The sequence below is a fragment of the Danio rerio genome, chromosome 13 (genome assembly GCF_052040795.2).
Source record: "Danio rerio strain M-AB ecotype USA chromosome 13, GRCz13ab, whole genome shotgun sequence".
Classification (NCBI taxonomy): Eukaryota; Metazoa; Chordata; class Actinopteri; order Cypriniformes; family Danionidae; genus Danio; species Danio rerio.
Genome location: NC_141033.1, coordinates 41,175,269 through 41,194,956, shown reverse-complemented (window position 1 = coordinate 41,194,956; position 19,688 = coordinate 41,175,269). Strand labels below are relative to the sequence as shown.

At 35.7% G+C, this 19,688-nt stretch overlaps 1 protein-coding gene across 21 annotated transcripts in view; it reads right to left on the bottom strand.

The window, feature by feature from the left end:
- adgrb3 (adhesion G protein-coupled receptor B3) overlaps nt 1–19,688 on the bottom strand; it is a 397,331-nt gene that overhangs the window by 57,452 nt on the left and 320,191 nt on the right. For all 21 annotated transcript variants that reach the window (XM_087279664.1, XM_087279661.1, XM_087279662.1 and 18 more), the window contains 3 exons: nt 15,899–16,025; nt 12,396–12,499; nt 12,212–12,314 (listed from right to left, as the gene is read on the bottom strand). In XM_087279664.1, the coding sequence (XP_087135790.1) occupies nt 12,212–12,314; nt 12,396–12,499; nt 15,899–16,025 (334 nt within the window). The remainder of the gene's footprint in view (nt 1–12,211; nt 12,315–12,395; nt 12,500–15,898; nt 16,026–19,688) is intronic.

Sequence of the window (19,688 nt, the reverse complement as noted above, 5' to 3'; positions counted from 1 at the left end):
TTCTATCGTAAGCTGTGACGTGATGCTGCTATCCAGGCCAATTAAGGCAGACCCATTATACAATAGAGAAGAGTATGCTTCGGAATGGTCTTGTTCCTCCAGGTTTTAGAGATCCTGCCTTCATTACACTCTTGAGCCGCAGCACAATATCTCAGTTTAACAACTATTTATTCACACTCTGTCAGGATTATTACAGAAAATGCTTTTCTCCTCGCCAATTAAAGTTACATATTCTCCATATCTTCCCTGAAACAAACAGAAATGCTAAGCTGTTTGAGTGGGGTTGTTTGTGTTTTGACAGAAATGCCTTACTACATTAATATTAATAGCAAACGCTGCTGCTTTGCCAAGATACGAAAATGTTGCTTTCTATTATTCAACAAATGATGTAAAATAAAAGCACAGATGCTACACTAGTAGCATCTAAACAATTCATGAAGTATGGTTGCATCAATTTACGCTTAATATGAGAACGTCTAGAATAGCTTCAGCAAATAAAAATACAGTGTTTTCTTCTTTAGATTCCTTTGCTAGTGCCTGGGTTGAGCTATTACTAGATGTCATCATTTACAAGTGAAAATTCCACATGAAAAAAAAAAAAAAACAGAGAAGCAAGTAGTTTTGATTTTTTTGAATTACGCATGCTTTTCACCGTGTTCAAACATTACTTGGATTGGTTCTCTCCAATCAAAATCTTTGATGTTTGAATTTGGAAAGGTGCCGCAGGCTATTCTCACTTTTTAGTACTAGGCAAGATAAACAAGTCAGCAACTGATCAAAAGGAAGTTGCACATAAATACAGACATTAAATTATAAGACTCCACTTGAAGGTGGAGATTAGAATCATTTCATGAGATGTTTTGGAGCTCTGTTGCAAAAAAAGTACTGAGATATGCTGTGGAAAGCTGGCTACAGCATCTAACACTCAGAAAAACAGCAACTACAACAAAATGCATTAACGGGTTTACCATTCTTTAAGTGTAAATAAAATAAACTAATGAACTTCCTGTTTTTAACCATGATTCATCAATGCACAGCAGTCAAAACTGTATAACAGATAAAATCAAAGTTTATTTTGAGGATACTATTCTCCCTATTAACAAGGGAAAATAGTATTAACTGATAATATTAACATTAACTAAAACTTTTAGCTCAACGCTACTAATTTGCTACTTGTTGGGTTTGGGCATTGAGTAGGATTATGGATGTCAAATAAGATCATGCTTTAGAAGTATGAATAAACAGCCAATATCTCAAATGTCCAATGATATTAAAATAAAGTTTTTAAGTTGTTAGTATCAGTATTGTTAGCATTTAGGATATCTATAAGCTAGTGTGCTCCAAAAAAGTGACAAAATATGCATTTAGAAGATATAAAACTGATATAAACATGCAAAGCTTGTAGTTAATTACTTCCGCCTAAATGGACCAATGCTTTTTTCATGTAACCTCAAACTTGAGTTTCTCATCAAATTGTGACCAATCAAATGCACTCTATGACATGCCCCGCCCCCTTCACTACGGTTCTCATTTAATGCACTTGAGCTCAACAACTCTCACTGGCAGAGCGGTGATAATGCAAAATGCTATAGGTTGTTTTATAAAAAGGGGAGGGACTACATTATATCCCACCCTCACTTTGTGTTTTGGTTGAGATTACATCAAAAATTAAATAAAAATGCACATTTTAAAGCACTTTATGGGACCTTTATTAAAAGGCAGGTGATAAGCCAGTAGTTGATAGTAGTTGATAGTTGGAACTAGTACCTAAACTAAAGTGTTACCCCAAATATAGTGTATAAAATAGTGTTTATCACAGCAACAACTTTCATTTGTGGCAAAGGTATAACACTGATTTGACTTTTAAATTTAAATATGAATTGGATGGTATTTGAATGTAAACAGCATGTCAATTGAAATTCGAATAGAAATCATTTAGATGGATAAATTCAAATTGAAAGTAAAAGTCCAGCGCCTCAAAGTGAATAAAGTCTGATTCATATCTGCCGTTTCATTTCCACTGATAGCTAGAACACACTAGCACTCTCGGATACATCACAAAGCACCGCTGGATTAAATGGCACCTTTTCTCGCAGTGAGAGATAAGAGGAAATCTCAAAGCACCATTTAATAATCCTAGAGCCCCGTAAGACACTTTAGGTGTTGCTAATGGAATAAGCGCAGGCCTTGCGTCTGTCCAACAGATTCTCTTAAAAGAACTACAACACAGAATGTATGTCTTTACCTCGCTTCTAAATACACATAGTAATTTCTCAAGGGTCTCATAAATGACCTACAGCAAAAAATAAATAAATAAACAAATAAAAGAAATTGACAAAGGGTCTATATTTGTTCCACATTTTAGCTGTAAAAGCTCTACAAGTTTGTACTGAACATCTTTCAAAGGTTGATTTTCTTTGCCATTTGTATTAATTTATTTTCAAGAGTTCACACTTATTGCTTGACAACTGTTAGCAGGTTTGGCATGCTGTCCCGGGAGAAAACCCTGAGCTCGGAGATAGTTGAGCCCAGGGCTCCCGCCAGGTCCATAGAGCATGTGAGGGGAGTACGAGATCAGGTGGTTCTCGAGAGCTCCCCTTTTTAAAGGAGGAAAGGAGGAGAAAGGGGTGGATGGGGGGTTTCTTCGGAAAACGAAGATAAGGGAGTAATATCTGGCTAGGCTACTTATAGTGGGTTAGGATAGATCTGATTGGCTAACTAATGAGTGTAGATAGGTGGCCAGCTGCAGTCAATTATATCACGTGCTCCTCTCGAAATTAGTTTAAAAACTTCACTTAATAATTAATAGTATTAATTAGAAAGCCTGTGGTTTGTTCGATAAACACTCTCAATTCACTAAAATAAGACATCCGCATGTTTCCTACTTTTGAATCTGCCACTAGCCAAACCTTATGAAGATGCAGAAAAAAATAAAAACACATTTTAAATTACTGACAAGGGACTGAACTGATCTCAGCCTTAATCATTTCGTGGGAGGGTAGCTGAAACGCTTTACATCTTTGATGCAATGTGGACGTCAACCCTTTGTTCCGCTGAAGAAATGAATCATTCTATAATACAGCTTTTGCTTATTATTATGATTGTGGATTGGTCTATGTTTTTTTTTTCCATTTCACATTCAACACGAATGCATTTTTGCAGTCATTTGGGGGAAAATGCTGAACCCTCCCTTCGTGCTAAATGTAAAATGATGTGGTGTGGAATTAAAAAGGAAGATGGCAGCGTGTATGATCAACACTGACAGGCCTTCAGATCAGCTCAACGTTTAGAGGAGCCACAGGCTGAGTAGTTTTCTCGCATGGCCGTCACGTCATATGTGCGACCTCCATCTGGAGGCAAAACCTGCACCCTCTTTGACGCATATGCATCTTCTTCTCCAACGTGATGAAGCAGGAATTAAACTAAAATTGCTGCTTTAGAGCATGATGAATGGCTGCAGAACGAACTAGAAAGACATATACTAGACAATGACATTTTATTGCCATGGTAACCAGATGCACTGACCGTTTAAAATGAGTACTGATGCCTTAGATGAGGACAGAGCAGAGGTCCAGATGTAATTATGGTCCATTAATGGTGGACCGACCTGCTGCACTGCTGTCATCAAGACATGCCCTGTTCATACTTAGAATAATGACGTCAACAATGAATAACCCTAGTCCAACACACTAAAGCAGATGTATGTTTAATAAAACAAACACACACACAAACACGGGTTTGTTTAAGTCAATTTTGGAGACATTGCATAGGTTTCCAGTGTTGTGCAAACTGTATTTTCAATTGCCCTATCCCGAAACTGTCCCTGAAAAAAACTAATTATATTTAACTAATATGCTTTTTGAGAAATAGGGACATTAGCAATGTCATCACAATTCACCATCTCTTAACCTTGTCATTAGCTATGTTTACATTCAAAAATGTGAATGAAGTTTATGAGCAAAACTTGATTGTCGCATAAAAGACATGCGAATAAAGCTGCGTTTCCATCAAACGAGTCAAAGTAAGCAAAATCGTCACTTCCTGATTAACTGGTGCCAAATATCAACAGTAAAAACAGAATTTGCTGCAGTAGGAAATATGCGTCAATCTTTTCTTCTTCTAATGACTTGCGCCTCAGAAGGCAGTAATCGCGCGGTGGTGGCGTTTGAAGGTGTCAGATGCGGAGCAAAGAAGCTCTTGATTCTGGATGTCATTAATAATATAATAACACTAATACTTAAACGGTAAGGCATTTTATAATGACCAAAACAACAGTTCAGATGGTTTATGGTGTGTTCAGCCTGCTGGTTTGTCTATTTACACACATTTTCATCATCACATGATTTCTTACCACACAATCACACCTTTTTTTATGCGCATACTGGAATTTGTGCGGTAAAAAGTGTTTCCATCGTAGTTTATGTGCATCTTTTCTTATCGAATAAAAAGTTTGTTCTACTCAGTTATGCACTTACGTTTTTATGCGCATTTTCAAAATTTATGCGCATCATGTTGCTTCCATCAGCCGTTTTTTATGCGCATATGCAAAATGCATAGCTATTGTATACATTATATACATGTCACAAAAACAAGCACACTAGGGCTGCACAGTATATCGTTTCACCGTCGATATCGCAACGTGCGCATATGCAACGGACACATCACAAGAATTTGCAATGTTGAGGCTGAATTATGATTGACAAGGAGCTACAAAGCATGATTTGTAGATTATCTAAGTTTAACCATAATAGAGTGAAGGTTTAGTATTTGCATGTGTTTTTAAGGCCTGTGACTGAGTCTTTCAAGAAATGCAAAGCAAAAATGCATTGTTATTACTGTACCTGAATAATTTTAGGTGCCCCCGGAAAACATGCCAAATAGAACTATTCGTCTTTTGAAACGGTAATTATATTGCAAAATTTATCGTTTTACTATATCATGCAACCTTAACGCACACACTAGCACAGTTATCTTTAGGGATTTCCTATTGATGTCCAGTATTTTATTTTCTCTACATTATATCCCTTACCCCTAAACCCGACCCGCACAGGAATCAGGTAGTCTTTTTACAATGTCAAAATACTTCACTCAGTTTAATTTATGAGCCGTTTTCCTCATGGGAACCAACAAATTGGACTTCCATTTTCAACGCTTTACCTGATGAAGACCATGTCGGTCGAAACGTAGTGTTTTTGTAATTTTGACAAAATAATTTTTTTTTGAGAGCTAAAGTGGCAGTGTGCCGATTTACTTTGAATCTTTTGCTACTTATTTTTGTTTTTTGATCGTGCACCTGCCTTCAAGATTTTCCTAGATGTGCGCACATTTCTGTTTTTAACCAACAAATTGTCCCCACAAGATCAAAATTCACTGAAATTTCTGTAGCTGTGGGGACTTAAGTACCAATGTAGGGAATACAAGGCACACACACACACACGCACACGCACACACACACACACACACACACACACACACACAGTCTATGGCATGTTTAATGGCAAGTTACCCACTAAAGCTCTATTCCAAAACCTTAAGGCACTGTAGGCATGCTACCAAACACAAAAGCTGTTCCAGAACGTAGGAAGCTAAACTATGCTGTTTTCGAAGATATCTCATTTTGGCTACATTCTAAAGGCAGTATCACATACACCGTTGACAAAAAAAGGGAGAATGCACTGCGGTGAGCATAGAAAAATACTCAGCCATGCTGGATGGATGACAAAAAACCCAAAACCAACATATGAATTTCAAAATTCCAATTCCAAAATGATTTAATATGAGTTTAATATGAATGTGACACTATATAAAGAAAGATAATTCATTTGAGTAATGTGCTGTATATTGCTCACTTTTCTTTGCACCATTTCACATCCATAAAAGTGCCTTAAAACTAAACCTGGTTTTATTGTTTTAAAAAATGAATAATTCAACCTCTGAAATATCAAAATGATTCATCTAAAATGCAAGATGGTTGAAGAGAGAACGTAAAAAAACATTGATACCAAACAGTTTAAAGCATAAAGATTTAATGCAGTTTAATGCAAGTTTAATATGAATGTTACACTGTGCAAAGAAAAGTCTTCAATAATTAATTTGAGTGATGTACTATAAATTACTTAAATCAATTATTGAATGCTTTTTCTTTTGCACTGTTTAAAACAAATAAAAGTGCCTTTAAACGCAACCTCTGTTTAGTTTCATTGTTTCAAAGATGATTTTAGAATGACTAAAGAGTAGAGTGTCTAAAATATTAAAAATAGATAAAATATTTTTCCAGCACTACCAAGTCGTCCTTAAAAATTGCTTGTATTTATTTAAACTACAATGTTCAGTCTCAGAATGGATCTATACCTCAATAAGCACTGCTGTTTAAATAAACATGAACATTTCGGAAAGTGTGATGGTACAAAGCTGCTAGTATCGTACACACAAGCCCGAGTTGGATTTATTTGGTATGTTTAAGAAAATGACATTTTTTTATATTATTTTTTTAAAAAGTCATGCTTTGAATATTATGTTAAATTACACTTTACATATATATATATATATATATATATATATATATATATATATATATATATATATATATATATATATATTTTTTTTTTTTTTTTTTTAGAACACTTTTAGGCAACATTATTGCAATAAAATGACATTATTAGTCTTCGCTGAGGTCCAGCTTTCCAGCCTCCGGCGCCTAGACTGCAGCTCTGCACAAGACTTTGACCATAGGAGAAATGGTCGTGCCAAACTGAGCCTGGTTTCTCTCAAGGTTTTTTAATTCTTCACTTTCGCTAATTGGTGAAGTTTTTTCCTCGTCGCTGTCGCCTCTGGCTTGCATGGTTCGGGATCTGTAGAGCTGCGCATCAATGGATTGCTCTTCAGTGTTTGGACTCTAAGGAGTGACTATTAAACCACACTAAACTGAGCTAAACTGAACTCAATTTAAACTCTGAAAACTGAACTACACTGTTTCAATTTACTATGATCTTCTATGTGAAGCTGCTTTGACACAATCTATGTTGTTAAAGCCCTATACAAAAAAAGGTGAACTGAATTGAATAAAATAGAGATGCCTAAACTAGGGCCCGCGGGCCAAAGTTGACACTTGGTAACCTTTCATTTTCACGCCATCCCATCTGAGAAGAGAGGCGGAATGATAGGGATGGCTTAGAGATTGCCATTTCAAATATAATGCTACATTTTATTTGTTTGTTTTATTTTTTAAGCTACAATAAAGCTAACTGAAATTAAGTGTTTCAATTTAAATGCTGTAATTTAGCTTAAATTGTACATACTGTTACCCGACAGACAGAAAACAATGCAGAGACTTTGGTGAGTGAATTAAAGCAAAACCAGATTTTGCTTGACAAGTGAATTCAGCATTCAACTCCACTGTCTTATAAATGTGATTGTTGATGTTCTCATTGCAATAAGATTCAAAGTAATGTTTTCAATTTATTTTTAAATATTATTCAATAAATTAGGAAATGACCCATGGCATATTTAATGTAAAATAGTTTTAAAATAGTGTGCTTAACTTTGACCCACAGCTCTCAGTGACATTTGTTTTTTGGCCTCTCTTACAAAAAACTTTGGGCACGCCTGCAATAAAAGAACAAATAACAATAGTTCATAGAACAAATTAACTAAATGAAAAGTTTTTCGGTTTGTCTTAAAGCATTTTATAACCTATTTATAACCTATTTATCGTTCATGCATCTCACCAGCTATTGAAACATATTCTTTTATTTTAGGTTTTGAAACAGAAACAGGAAATTGATTTGTTTTAATTTTGGACTTCATTTCCTTCCATAACTAAATCCTCATCATGATTACAATTGGAAAAAGTGCATGCCTGGGAAAAAAAAAACCCTGCACTGAAATGTCTGACTGTGTCTCTGAGTAATGTGTTATTCCCGCAACATCGTTGACTCACTCAGAAGCCCTATCTGTGTGGGCAGCGTAGGAATAACGTTCCACTCTGTGTAAACCCTCCTCTGATGATCACCAAAAACCACCAGCTGTGCTAGTCCTGACAAGCTTGTAAGCAGTGAGAAATCAACCTCTTTCATCTTGTTTACTCAAATGAGGGCAAATGAGCATCATTTGTAAGCGTGAGAGTGAATAATTAATCTTTGTTCCTCCAAAGTTCTGCAATTTCCCCACATCCAATCATCTCTGATGTTGAATTTAAAATGGTGAATGTGAGAAAATTTGACTCTAGAATCTGCTGATCAGAATCTGCATCTTATAATTACATCTTGAATGACTTATATATACCGGCTTCTCACTGTGAGGTGGGGGAAAAATGACTTGGAGCGTTGCTATCTAGCTGGAAGCCCATTTAGCCCTTTTTTCCCTAAGTAATTGCAGACATGTAAAGAGATTTAAATGCTTTCGCCCTACCTGGATACCAAACTTTAGATGTTACATTTACAATGGCACCAAATGTTCAGATTTACGTGGGCTCCGGATATTGCAGAGAGACTGTTATATAACTGAACCATTTGGGCTGTGAACACTAAGGGACTTTTGCTTCAACTTTACGGTCATGCCGATCGACTGATCAGAATAAATGTTACTTAAAGTCGTGCAAATTGTTTTGTAACTCATATATATACACTCACTGCCCACATTATTAGGTGCATCTTACTAGTACCGGGTTAGACCCCCTTTTGCCTTCAGAACTGCCTTAATCCTTCATGGCACAGATTCAACAAGGTACTGAAAATTTTCCTTAGATATTTTCGTCCATATTGACATAATAGTATCACACAGTTGCTGCAGATTTGTCAGCTGCACATCCATGATGCAAATCTTCCGTTCCACCACATCCCAAAGGTGCTCTATTGGATTGAGCTCTAGTGACTGTGGAGGCCATTTAAGTACAGTGAACTCATTGCTATGGTCAATAAACCAGTCTGAGATGACTCGCGCTTTATGACATGCCGCGTTATTCTGCTGGAAGTAGCCATCAGAAGATGGGTACACTGTGGTCATAAAGGGAGGGATATGGTCAACAACAATGCTCAGGTAGGTTGTGTCGTTGACACGATGCTCAATTGGTAGTTATGCAGCCTAGTGTGCCAAGAAAATATCACACACATCATTACACCACCACCAGCATGAACTGTTGATACAAGGCAGGATGGATTCAAGCTTTCATTGTTGTTGACGCCAAATTCTAACCGTACCATCCGAATGTCGCAGCAAAAATCAAGACTCATCAGACTCATCAGATCTTCTTCTGCTGTAGCCCATCTGTCTTAAGGTTGGATATGTTGTGCATTCAGAGATGCTCTTCTGCATACCTTGGTTATAACGAGTGGCTCTTTGAGTTATTGTTGCCTTTCTATCAACTCGAACCAGTCTGGCCATTCTCCTCTGACCTCTTGCATCAACAAGGAATTTGGGCCCACAGAACTGCCACTTACTGGATATTTTCTCTTTTTCTGACCATTCTCTGTAAACTCTAAAGATGGTTGTGCATGAAAATCCCAGTAGATCAGCAGTTTCTAAAATACTCAGACCAGCCCGTCTGGCACCAACAACCATGCCACGTTTAAACTGACTTAAATCACCTTTCTACCCCATTCTAATACTTGGTTTGAACTGCAGCAGATCATCTTGACCATGTCTAGATGCCTCAATGCATTGGGTTGTTGCCATGTGATTGTATGATTAAAGATGTGCGCAAACAAAAAGTTGGACAGATGTACCTAATAAAGTGGCCGGTGAGTGTATATAATCAACAGTCAGTTCCTACCCAGCAGGCACAAAAATTCAACATGATATCAGATTGACGTTGTACCTCTATATTACGGGGACGTTACATTTTGTTTGGAAATGAAAATTGGGTTGAAGTCGGAGCCCAATGTCAGGCTGGTGTCAATGTCCAATGTCCAACCTAAATCAACCAAATATCAACATCTAATGATGTTACAGCTTGACTTTGTAAGAACGTTACCACTATGACATCTATCAGATGTTGGATTTTGATTGCCATACCTGACAACTAAATGTCAGAATTTGACATCAACATGATTGTCAATATGACGTCAATACGACATTGGATTTTGGACACTTTCCAACACTACCTTTCCAACCTAAAATCAACCAAATATCAATATGAACACCCTATCTTCACTCAACCGGAAAACCTGTTTGACAATGAAAGACATTTTAGTCCTTAGGGAAGCCAATCACTTAGAAAAGAGGTTAGGTTAGTTTGATTTTTACATCAAAACTCAGTCATCTCAGGGAGAACAACAGAAACGCAGCATGTAATGTCAATAATTTAAAGTGCATTTTGGTGTATGTTGTATATCTTGCTTGAGGAATAGCCCGTCTTTCAAAAAAAACAGTTGCATGTCTGTTCGGTTTCTAGTTTACATGGATTTTATGTCCCTGACCTGTGTCTGACCATTTTGCATTGTATAATTTAAACTGTGGCCAGCTGTATGCTGGATAATGTACTTAGTGGCTCTGGATCATCATCATCTTCATTTCTCCTTGGCAGAGTGATATACTCATTCACTAAGTATAACTTGGCTTGCAGAGTACTAATTAAAGACTCAGATATAATCTAGTATACTGATAAACAATGCACAGAGGAAACATCTTGTGTATTAGTGTAGTACGTCTTGCTTATTTCAAATCAGTAATGAAGATATACAATCCAATAACAGTTGCATTATAAATTCTATAGTTTAAAACTGACATGCTGTATCACAACTAGGCCTGTCACGATATCTATTTATTTATTAAATTTTTTGTACGATATTTTGCACCAAAATATATTGAGATAAATGATGTTATTGTCACTTTAAGACCATCTTAAGCCACTTGTTGTATAATGCCAGCGTGACTATAATATCATCACATTGCAATTTAGGCATGGGACGATAACCATTTTCAAGGTTTACTGTATTTTGGAAAAGTCAAGGTTTTAAAACCGCCAAAGCTTTCTGTTATACCGTACCTTTTTTTTACAACAATTTTTTTTTTTCATTGGGCAACAGTATCTCCAGCTGAAAAGGACCCTCCACATCAAAAGCTATAGCTCCAAAATATTTTCAATGTTTCATAAAATAAAATATATTGTGTTAAAAAAGTTGTTGTTTTTTACCCAGACATTAAAAAAAACATATTTTAGAGCTGTAACCACAATATCGTGAAACCGTGATATTTTTATCCAAAGTCAGAATGTTATATCAGCCCGTGCCTAGTGCAAGTACACTCTTACAAAGACCACATCATGTTTTATTCTTAAGAATATTTACATTAACTATAGTCATTTTCTGTAACAGAGATATCTGGTACCAAATCTATTTTCAGTTGTCAGACAGCCACAAGAAAATACACCTACTAAATTATAGTAAATATTGTTTTTTTTTTAACCATATTGACACTGACAACTCAGAGATCAACTAAAATGTTGCAAGAATTGTTTTTTATGTATGGGCAATATATTGCATCACCAAAAATGATTGAGGTTATGTCCATCAGTTGTGCGATAAGTCAATATATTGATTATTGTAACAGGCCTAACAGCAGCATATGGTTCTTTTAGTTTTAGTAAATTAAACTATCACAAAAATGAATTCATTTGTCAGATGTTTTTTGCAAAACAAACCTAAACAAGACCTTTGTGCCAATTGTAAGTATTTGCTTTAACATATAAATATGCAAAAACATTGCTTACCACAAGATAAGAATGCATGTTGTTAATACAAAACAACATTATATGCACATAACAGAATATGAAGCTCACTACACAAACACTCAAACATCTGGATAGGTAGGTCACTTCAGAGAAAATTAGGGCAGCCAGCTTGAATTTAAGTGAGTCACAATGCCTCAAAAAAAAGAGGAATTAAAACAGTCTGGTGGGATCTGATATACAAACAGCAGGCAGAACAGTCTTTGCTGATATTAAGTAAAAAAAAACAACGTTTCACTTGCATTATATAAACGCTGAAATATCTAGGCATAATATTAGTTCACAGAAGCTGTCTGGCATTTAAGAATTCAGCCCACACACAAGCCAAGAAATAAATATCACAATCCAGAGTGGACATTTTGTTCAAGAACAAATCAACGTTCAAATTCTCAGTCGATGCTCAGTGGCCTTCCATGCAATTTCAATCTAATTTGGCAAAATTACAGTGAAACACATTAGGGGAGTGGATGGAATTTAAATATTTACCGCATTGTGGGTCTGTGTCTGTCCAACCAGTATCAGGATGTTTGAGCAGATGATTGAAAGGCAGAAGTTGATCAGAATGATCGATCTCTCCGACCTGATGTACCTGAAAATGCACAACAAAAGTTGCATTCCTCCAAAAGTGCAAGGCATTATTTGTAATATCACTGCACATCTATGCACTTACCTCCACAGAACAGCGTACACCACGGCCAGTGTGATCAAGGCCAGACAGGACAGACCACAGCCCACTATTAGTGTCACAGATGGAACCCCTGAGTACTCCATAGCCTGTGAATGGCACACAAGAGCTTCAGTGAGCGATTTTCAAGCCCTTGAACCACTAATAAAAGCCCATTTCAGTGCCTGGTAATAAAGCACATTACAGGACGCTTGCTTATTGCAGTAAGGCCATTTATACTCCTCAGATTTAAAGGATTAAAGCTGGTCTTTTTTGGTCTGTAATACATTTTTTTCCCCCTAATCAACCATCCCTTTCATATGAATAAAATGTATTTAGCTGCTATTCAAATGCACAATGCTCATTATCAACAGGTAGGTGCTTAATACCACAAAGGAAAATGTTTTAAAATACAAAATTTCTCTTCAGGCAAATCAGGTCATCTCAGTAAAGCCTGTGCAGATATTAACAGCTCTTTTAATAACTGAAAAACTATAAAGATTGCTGTTCTGTTGGTTTCATAAATGTATACTGGTAACACTTCCCAATAATGTTGCATTAGTTTATGTTAGATACTAATTATTAGTTAAGTATTCCCTAACATGAACACTGAACAATAAACTAATCAAATGAACAATAAACAATAAAAAATGAACAAAACATATATTATAGCAAGTATTGGGGTTGCATGATATTGGAAAAAAAACTGACATCGCAATATTTTAATTTACTGCAATACATATTGATATATATATTTCAGATTGATTGGGATGATTCTGTAAGTACATTCTGTAATATGATTTTTAAAATGTTTTCCAGTACTGAACTGCAGCATCCGCTGTTTAAAACATATGCTGAATAAGTTGATGGTTCATTGCGTTGTGGCGACCCCTAATGAATAAAAGGACTAAGTCAAAGGAAAATGAATGAATGAATGATTCAAAAAACGACAAGCAAAGTTAAATACGACAAATACAATTAAACAATGATTTATGATTTTTCTGGGGAGTCAAACAGTATTCAGAACCAAAAACTAAATCAACGTATAATACAAATAGGGTATTTATTAAAAGCTCTAAGGGCAAAATTTAAATGACTCCGCTATGTTAACTGTAATCTGGTCTGGTCTTGTGCAGCCCAAGTCAGTATTCATGTTTGTTAAAATTACACTGTAAAAAAACCCTGGTTTCCTTCGTTTTTTAGGTTGAATCAATTAACCTTATGAGTTCACTGAATATATGTTAAACCGACTTAAAACAGCTTGCGTAACTTATAAAATTAAGTTAGAACATGATTAACTTAGTTTAATAAGTTACAATGAGCTAAACAAATATGCTGTCATAACTAACTGATCAAATAATTTTTTACAGTACAGTTAACGGAAATAAAGTTAGATTATGTTTATTGACAGTGGATTAGCTAATGTTAACAAGCATGAATTTTTATTTAAATCATGCATTAATAAATGTGCACCATGACTAACAAATCCTATACAAGTATTGTTAACTTTTAGCACATTACGTTGTTAGTAAATGCATTAGCATGAATCCTTATTATAAAGTGCGACCTTAAACAGCTCATATCATGCACAATTAAAGTAGGCTTGGAAGTAGTATAGCTAATAATATAATAATGATTATTAAAAAAAAAGGGTGATGAGCAATATCATTTTAAATATTGGATTAGAATTATGTCAATAAACTTCTCTTTTTCTTGATTTGACTTTGGTGTTTTAGGTTATTAACATAAATTAGGCATTCTGGTTGAGGAGAGTTCCTTTACTTGCACATCACCCACCACCAATCATTTATGTCTGTTGCGATCACTGTCCTAAACCAACTAGGATCATAACAAATTGGTTTTTAAAATTAAGATAGGACTTTCCTCAAAATAATTAGTGTTTCTATTTTTCCTATTAATTTCAAGAAGACTCAACTCTTTTGCGAAGCACAAGCTAACAATGTTTGTAATTATGAACAACAATGTTCATACAAAAACTTCCTATCTCATTCAACTCTAGAAGAAAACAAATAAAGAACAACAAAGTTCAGTAAGTGTTAAAACTGTTTCTGAATCTATGATTGCAATAATACATTTAATTAATATGATAACAAATACCTTTGTAATGTTTCAAGCAGCCTAACGACTTGAATTTGAACAGGTAAAATAACTGGAAGCGGATGATACCAAAATCACGGCAGATTGAAGTAAAGAAGGCCCTGAATCTCTCTTATGTTAAAAATAATGTGAATAATTTCATTCATTTTCGGCTTAGTCCCTTTATTAATCAGGGGTCGCCACAGTGTAATGAACCACCAACTTATCGAGCATGTGTTTTTGCCCTTCAATTAAAATAATGTAAATGACTATATTGCATCACTGGATTTACAAATATTTTATTGGAATACATATTGTACAGGCATCTGCTGCGCAAAACATATGCCAGGTTGGTTGGCGGGTCATTCCACTGTTGCAACCCCTGATAAATAAAGGACTAAGCTGAAAGAAAATGAATATGAATGAACATATTGTACAGATATATTGCCTTTCTGTCACCTTAAACCTTTGCTCGTATTACGTGCACAGGCCTCACAATGCCCATCCCATCTAGTCCATTTATTTATGCCCTTTCCCCCAGAATTCCATCTGACAACCACCCTCAATCCAGCTCCCAGGAGTCACAAGTCATTGTGACATATCAGCCGTGCATTGCAATGATAGGAGTTATCAAACTTTGGCCCTGCTGCATCACTGAGATGCAGACAACACCATCATTTTCACACGGGAGCCATTTATTCACTGACTGGTCACATGGGTAGAGAAAAAAATGGCCGCCTCTTATTCTGTTGGGCAAAACAGCCATGTTCTGTTGAATCTACTAATAAAGAGACCACAGCTGATGGCATTATATCACAATTATATATAATTGTGACGTAAAAGGCAGATTCATATCACACATTTATATGCATCTACACCAATGAGTAGGGTAGTTTAATACAGGATAAGTCAGTCCTTACATAACATTAAAGCCATAATTTTAATGCACAATTTAAGAATATCTGCATAATGTCTCACTGATAAAAACTATTGTATTAATGCAAATAGCAAAATTAATGTCACTGATGGAGAGGCCACAGCTGATTTCAAATGTGAACATATGCGAATGCTTTGAGCAACATTTAGGTAGGGAAAAAGGGTTCATACATACATAGGGCTACATACATACATACATACATACATACACACATACATAACTTACATGCATACCTTAATAGCAAATATAAGTCTATTAACACACATTTTAAGATTTTAATAAATACTTAATGGCAATTAGTTAAACACAAGAGATTCTCTCACATTCAGCTTTTCACAGGTAGATTTCAAACACAGCCAACTATGACATAATTATAACATCAATTTGAAATCCACACATGCCACACACACACACACGTTTTTAATCAATACAGCATCTCTTGAGATCTTCCGCAGAAGATAATTCCAATACTTACTATTTCTCTGGGTTGTTGAGCCAAAATGGCGAAGGTAGATACCCGATCACATAAGCATTTGGTGTGGGATGCATCGGTGAGCACAGTTCTGCATCCTTTAGAGCTCCAGCTGCCCCAAGAATCGTTCCTACACAACACAGACAAGATTAAATCGCTTTAACAAGCTTTTTGCCTGGGCATCCGTCCCTCTGAATCCTCAACAATACGCTCTCATCTCATCCGCTTCACTTCTTACAGAAGCGACAGAAAGTAAACGCAACGCATTTTAGTGCAGATCGTACTGAGTGCGACTGAAGCGCTGAGGCTCTGAACGACTCACTGCTCACAGACACACTCACGCCACACAACATAAAACCCGAACCTGTGCTTCCTTTGACGCTTTTCCTCTCGCGCTTCTTCAGTTTTCTCTTATCTCAAGCTATCGATATGTATTTCCTCTCGCTTTTCTAATTAGCGCTTTTTGGACGCTTTCCTGAGGGAAAAAAACAGCTTAGAAACGGCGGACGGCATCAGATTGATACTCTCTTGCCTCCTGCTTCGCGCTACAGCGGAGGGGGGAGATGCTTCAGAAATACTCCGCTTCTCTTGTACGTTCATCCTCAGTATTGCATTTATCCTTCAAAATCTTACGCGAATTCGCTTTTATAGCTTTAGACTTCACAGTATGCTTTTCTAGAGACTTAGACATCACGGAGAAACCGAGTGAAACCGTTAACCTCCCCGTGAAAACGGACTGGATGGTAGCAGCCAATTTCTCCTTCCCTGGCTAGCAAAATGATAGAATAGATTTCTCACCTATTTATTAATGCTCACATCTCGGCTGATATTGCAGTGATTACATTTAAATATCAAGCTGTCGCATCTTTTGCATAACTGGTTTATAATTATACACTTTAAGTTTAAGCAAATAAGCGAATGGACATGATCAGGTTTGTATTTGCCCAGCTTTAACGTTCAATGTTTGATGACATTGTTTTTATTGTGTAAATTATTCAAATCTGAACCTCTGGTGTAATAAAAAGTACCAGTTGAATATAGTAACTAGCGTAGTACAAAAAGCAACAGTGAATTACAGTGCCTCCAAACGATGCATAACAAATACAGCCTTTTTTTCTGGAGGCTGTGTGACATGACACCCTTAGTAACTTTTCCCGGAGGAAGACTATGGAGGATTGTCTGCACATCTCCATAATTAAACCACGGCAATTGCTCCCTTTTCAAGCCTTAATTAAGTTTTAAAACTCCCTTTTTCATATGCATGAATGACATGCATAATCAGTTTAATTAAAAAAGGCAATACATAATGGCATAGGACCATATATATTCATATATGAAAATGTATAATTCATATAAAAATTCCTTGAATACCCTAATGTACATTAACTAATGATCTGTAATGATCCAAGGGCATTTCATGCATACCAATTGACCCTCGGTTTTGGATCATATTTAGCAGCAGATTGCTACGTACAGTATGTGTATAATATAAATCAGACTGGATTGATTCATTCGTGGAAGACAAAGTACGGCCCTGTCCTGTCTAACCACATCGACAGCAAGCTTTTACCAAACGACTCAAGGCGTTTATTAGGACATCGTGGAATGGATTGCTGTGGGTTACTGTGTCAGCAAACCTACAGTATTTGATTTGAAGCAATCAATATGCAGTCAATTCATCCAATTATTGATTGCATGACATCACAGAAGCAATATTATTTTGTTGCAATTATCAAAACAAAAAGGATGGCATATATATTTGTATATGTAGTTGCTCTGGTAATTTCAGTTTGCACCGTTTGTTTCAAAATGTTGAATATGTTTTCTACCAGAGAGAAGGCAATTTATTTTCTGTTTAGTTGCATCTGTTCTCTTGTTACTCACTTGGCTCTTCCGGTCTGGGAAGAATTTGAAAGACACACAGTCTGTGGAGGAGTCTGTGGGTGTATGAATTATGCTAGGCTCAAGATAGACTCAGTTTCTAGGCAATTGTATGAGGAGACACTAATGACTTATAATAGCTGAGATGTGGCGCTGTCCATGGTACTGAACCCCTGCTTTTAGGCTTGCAGTATTAACAAAAATTTGATAATAATATTGACATTTTAGGATTTATCTGGAATGGTTACTAATACGAAACTTTGTCAAAGAACCATCTTCTCTTACACTTATGATTATTCAGTAATAATTTTTTGTTTTATATCAATTGTACTAATAGGATGCCAGGTTGCTGGCAGAAATTCACTTATTATAATGCAAGCTTTATGCTTTGAACTACAGGAACGTTGTTTTCAGAGGTCTATTCATGTCTGCTTTGTGGTTATTTTTGGACTGTTCAATTTATACATAAGCTTTGAGTCCAAACAATAATCCTTTGAATGTATTTATACAGAGCTACTTAGCATTACAATTCAGTGCTGCATGGAAAAAAGAATACTGGACGTCTGAAAAAAATACTCAAAGCCAGGCGTCTTTAATACTATATGACTCCAGCATCAAGAAAATTATGTATATATCACATATACACTACAAATGATGATCAAATGCTTGTCAGTTTGCTGAAAGATTGAAATTAGAAGGTGGAACAGTTTGTTATTTTGTTTAGTAATTGCACATTACTATATAAATGTGTGAAATTTTAAACCAAATTAGCATTGTATGCAATTTTTTTGCAAACTTTACACCATATTGCTCACTCGATTGAATGGGCATTATCAGTTGTTATTAGCTGATAGATAGGGGCAAGTAGGGGCCTTCTGTGGCTACTGGAAGTCCCAGAAAACTTTTATGATCCATCCATAATCTGCTTTACTAATAGAGAAGACTCCAGATCCAGATTAGTTTTTACATTATTGTAATGGATGGGTTTAGGGTTGGGGTAGGGGTAGACGTTAATAAAACACAATAAATGGGAATTTTAATAAAAAATACAGTATAAAAATTTATTGTGGTTAATCAGCTATCCTAATAGACAAAACTCCAGATGCAGATCTGTTTTTACATTACTGTGATGGTTGGGTTTAGAGTTGGGGTATGACTTTCTTTTATATTTCATTTATTTATAACCTTTTTAAACACATTTTCATCTGTTTTAATATTATTTGTTTATATTTTTTTATACTTGTCTCTTTTATTCCTGTTTATGTAAAGCACTTTGAATTGCCACTGTGTTTGAAATGTGTTATATAAATAAACTTGCCTTGCCTTGGGGTAGGGGTGGACATTAATAAAATACAATTAAGAGGAAATTTAATAAATTATATTAATATTTCTTGTTCACTTTAGACCACAGCTGTATAAAATATTTAGCTAATAAACCATGTGGATAGATGTTAGCCTTCTGAGCCTACCAGTAGGCGCAGAAGGCCCCAACTGGCCCAAATCTACCAGATTTAATAACCACTGATATCGTCCATTCAATCGAGTGATAACATTCAAAGCAGGTGTTTCTTCTACATTTTTTTCTATATTCATTTCTAAGCATCACTATTTTAACATCCTGCGATGTGATAAATTAATTAATGCAACGTCTCAATTCTTCTCAATTAATTCAAATTCTTAAAAGGCCATAATAATGACTAAATAAGCAAACGCAACAATGCCACATAAAGATATCTGTATTTTGCATGTATTTGAGTTAGATTTCAAGAGTACAATATACAGTTCTCAGCAAATAGGTACACCTATATGTATTATCTTTCTATGTCTAAGGATGTTTGGTGACTAAAATATTATTTTAATTAGTTTATCTGTTTAATAAATCTGTTTTGTTCAAATGCACCAAAACATATCA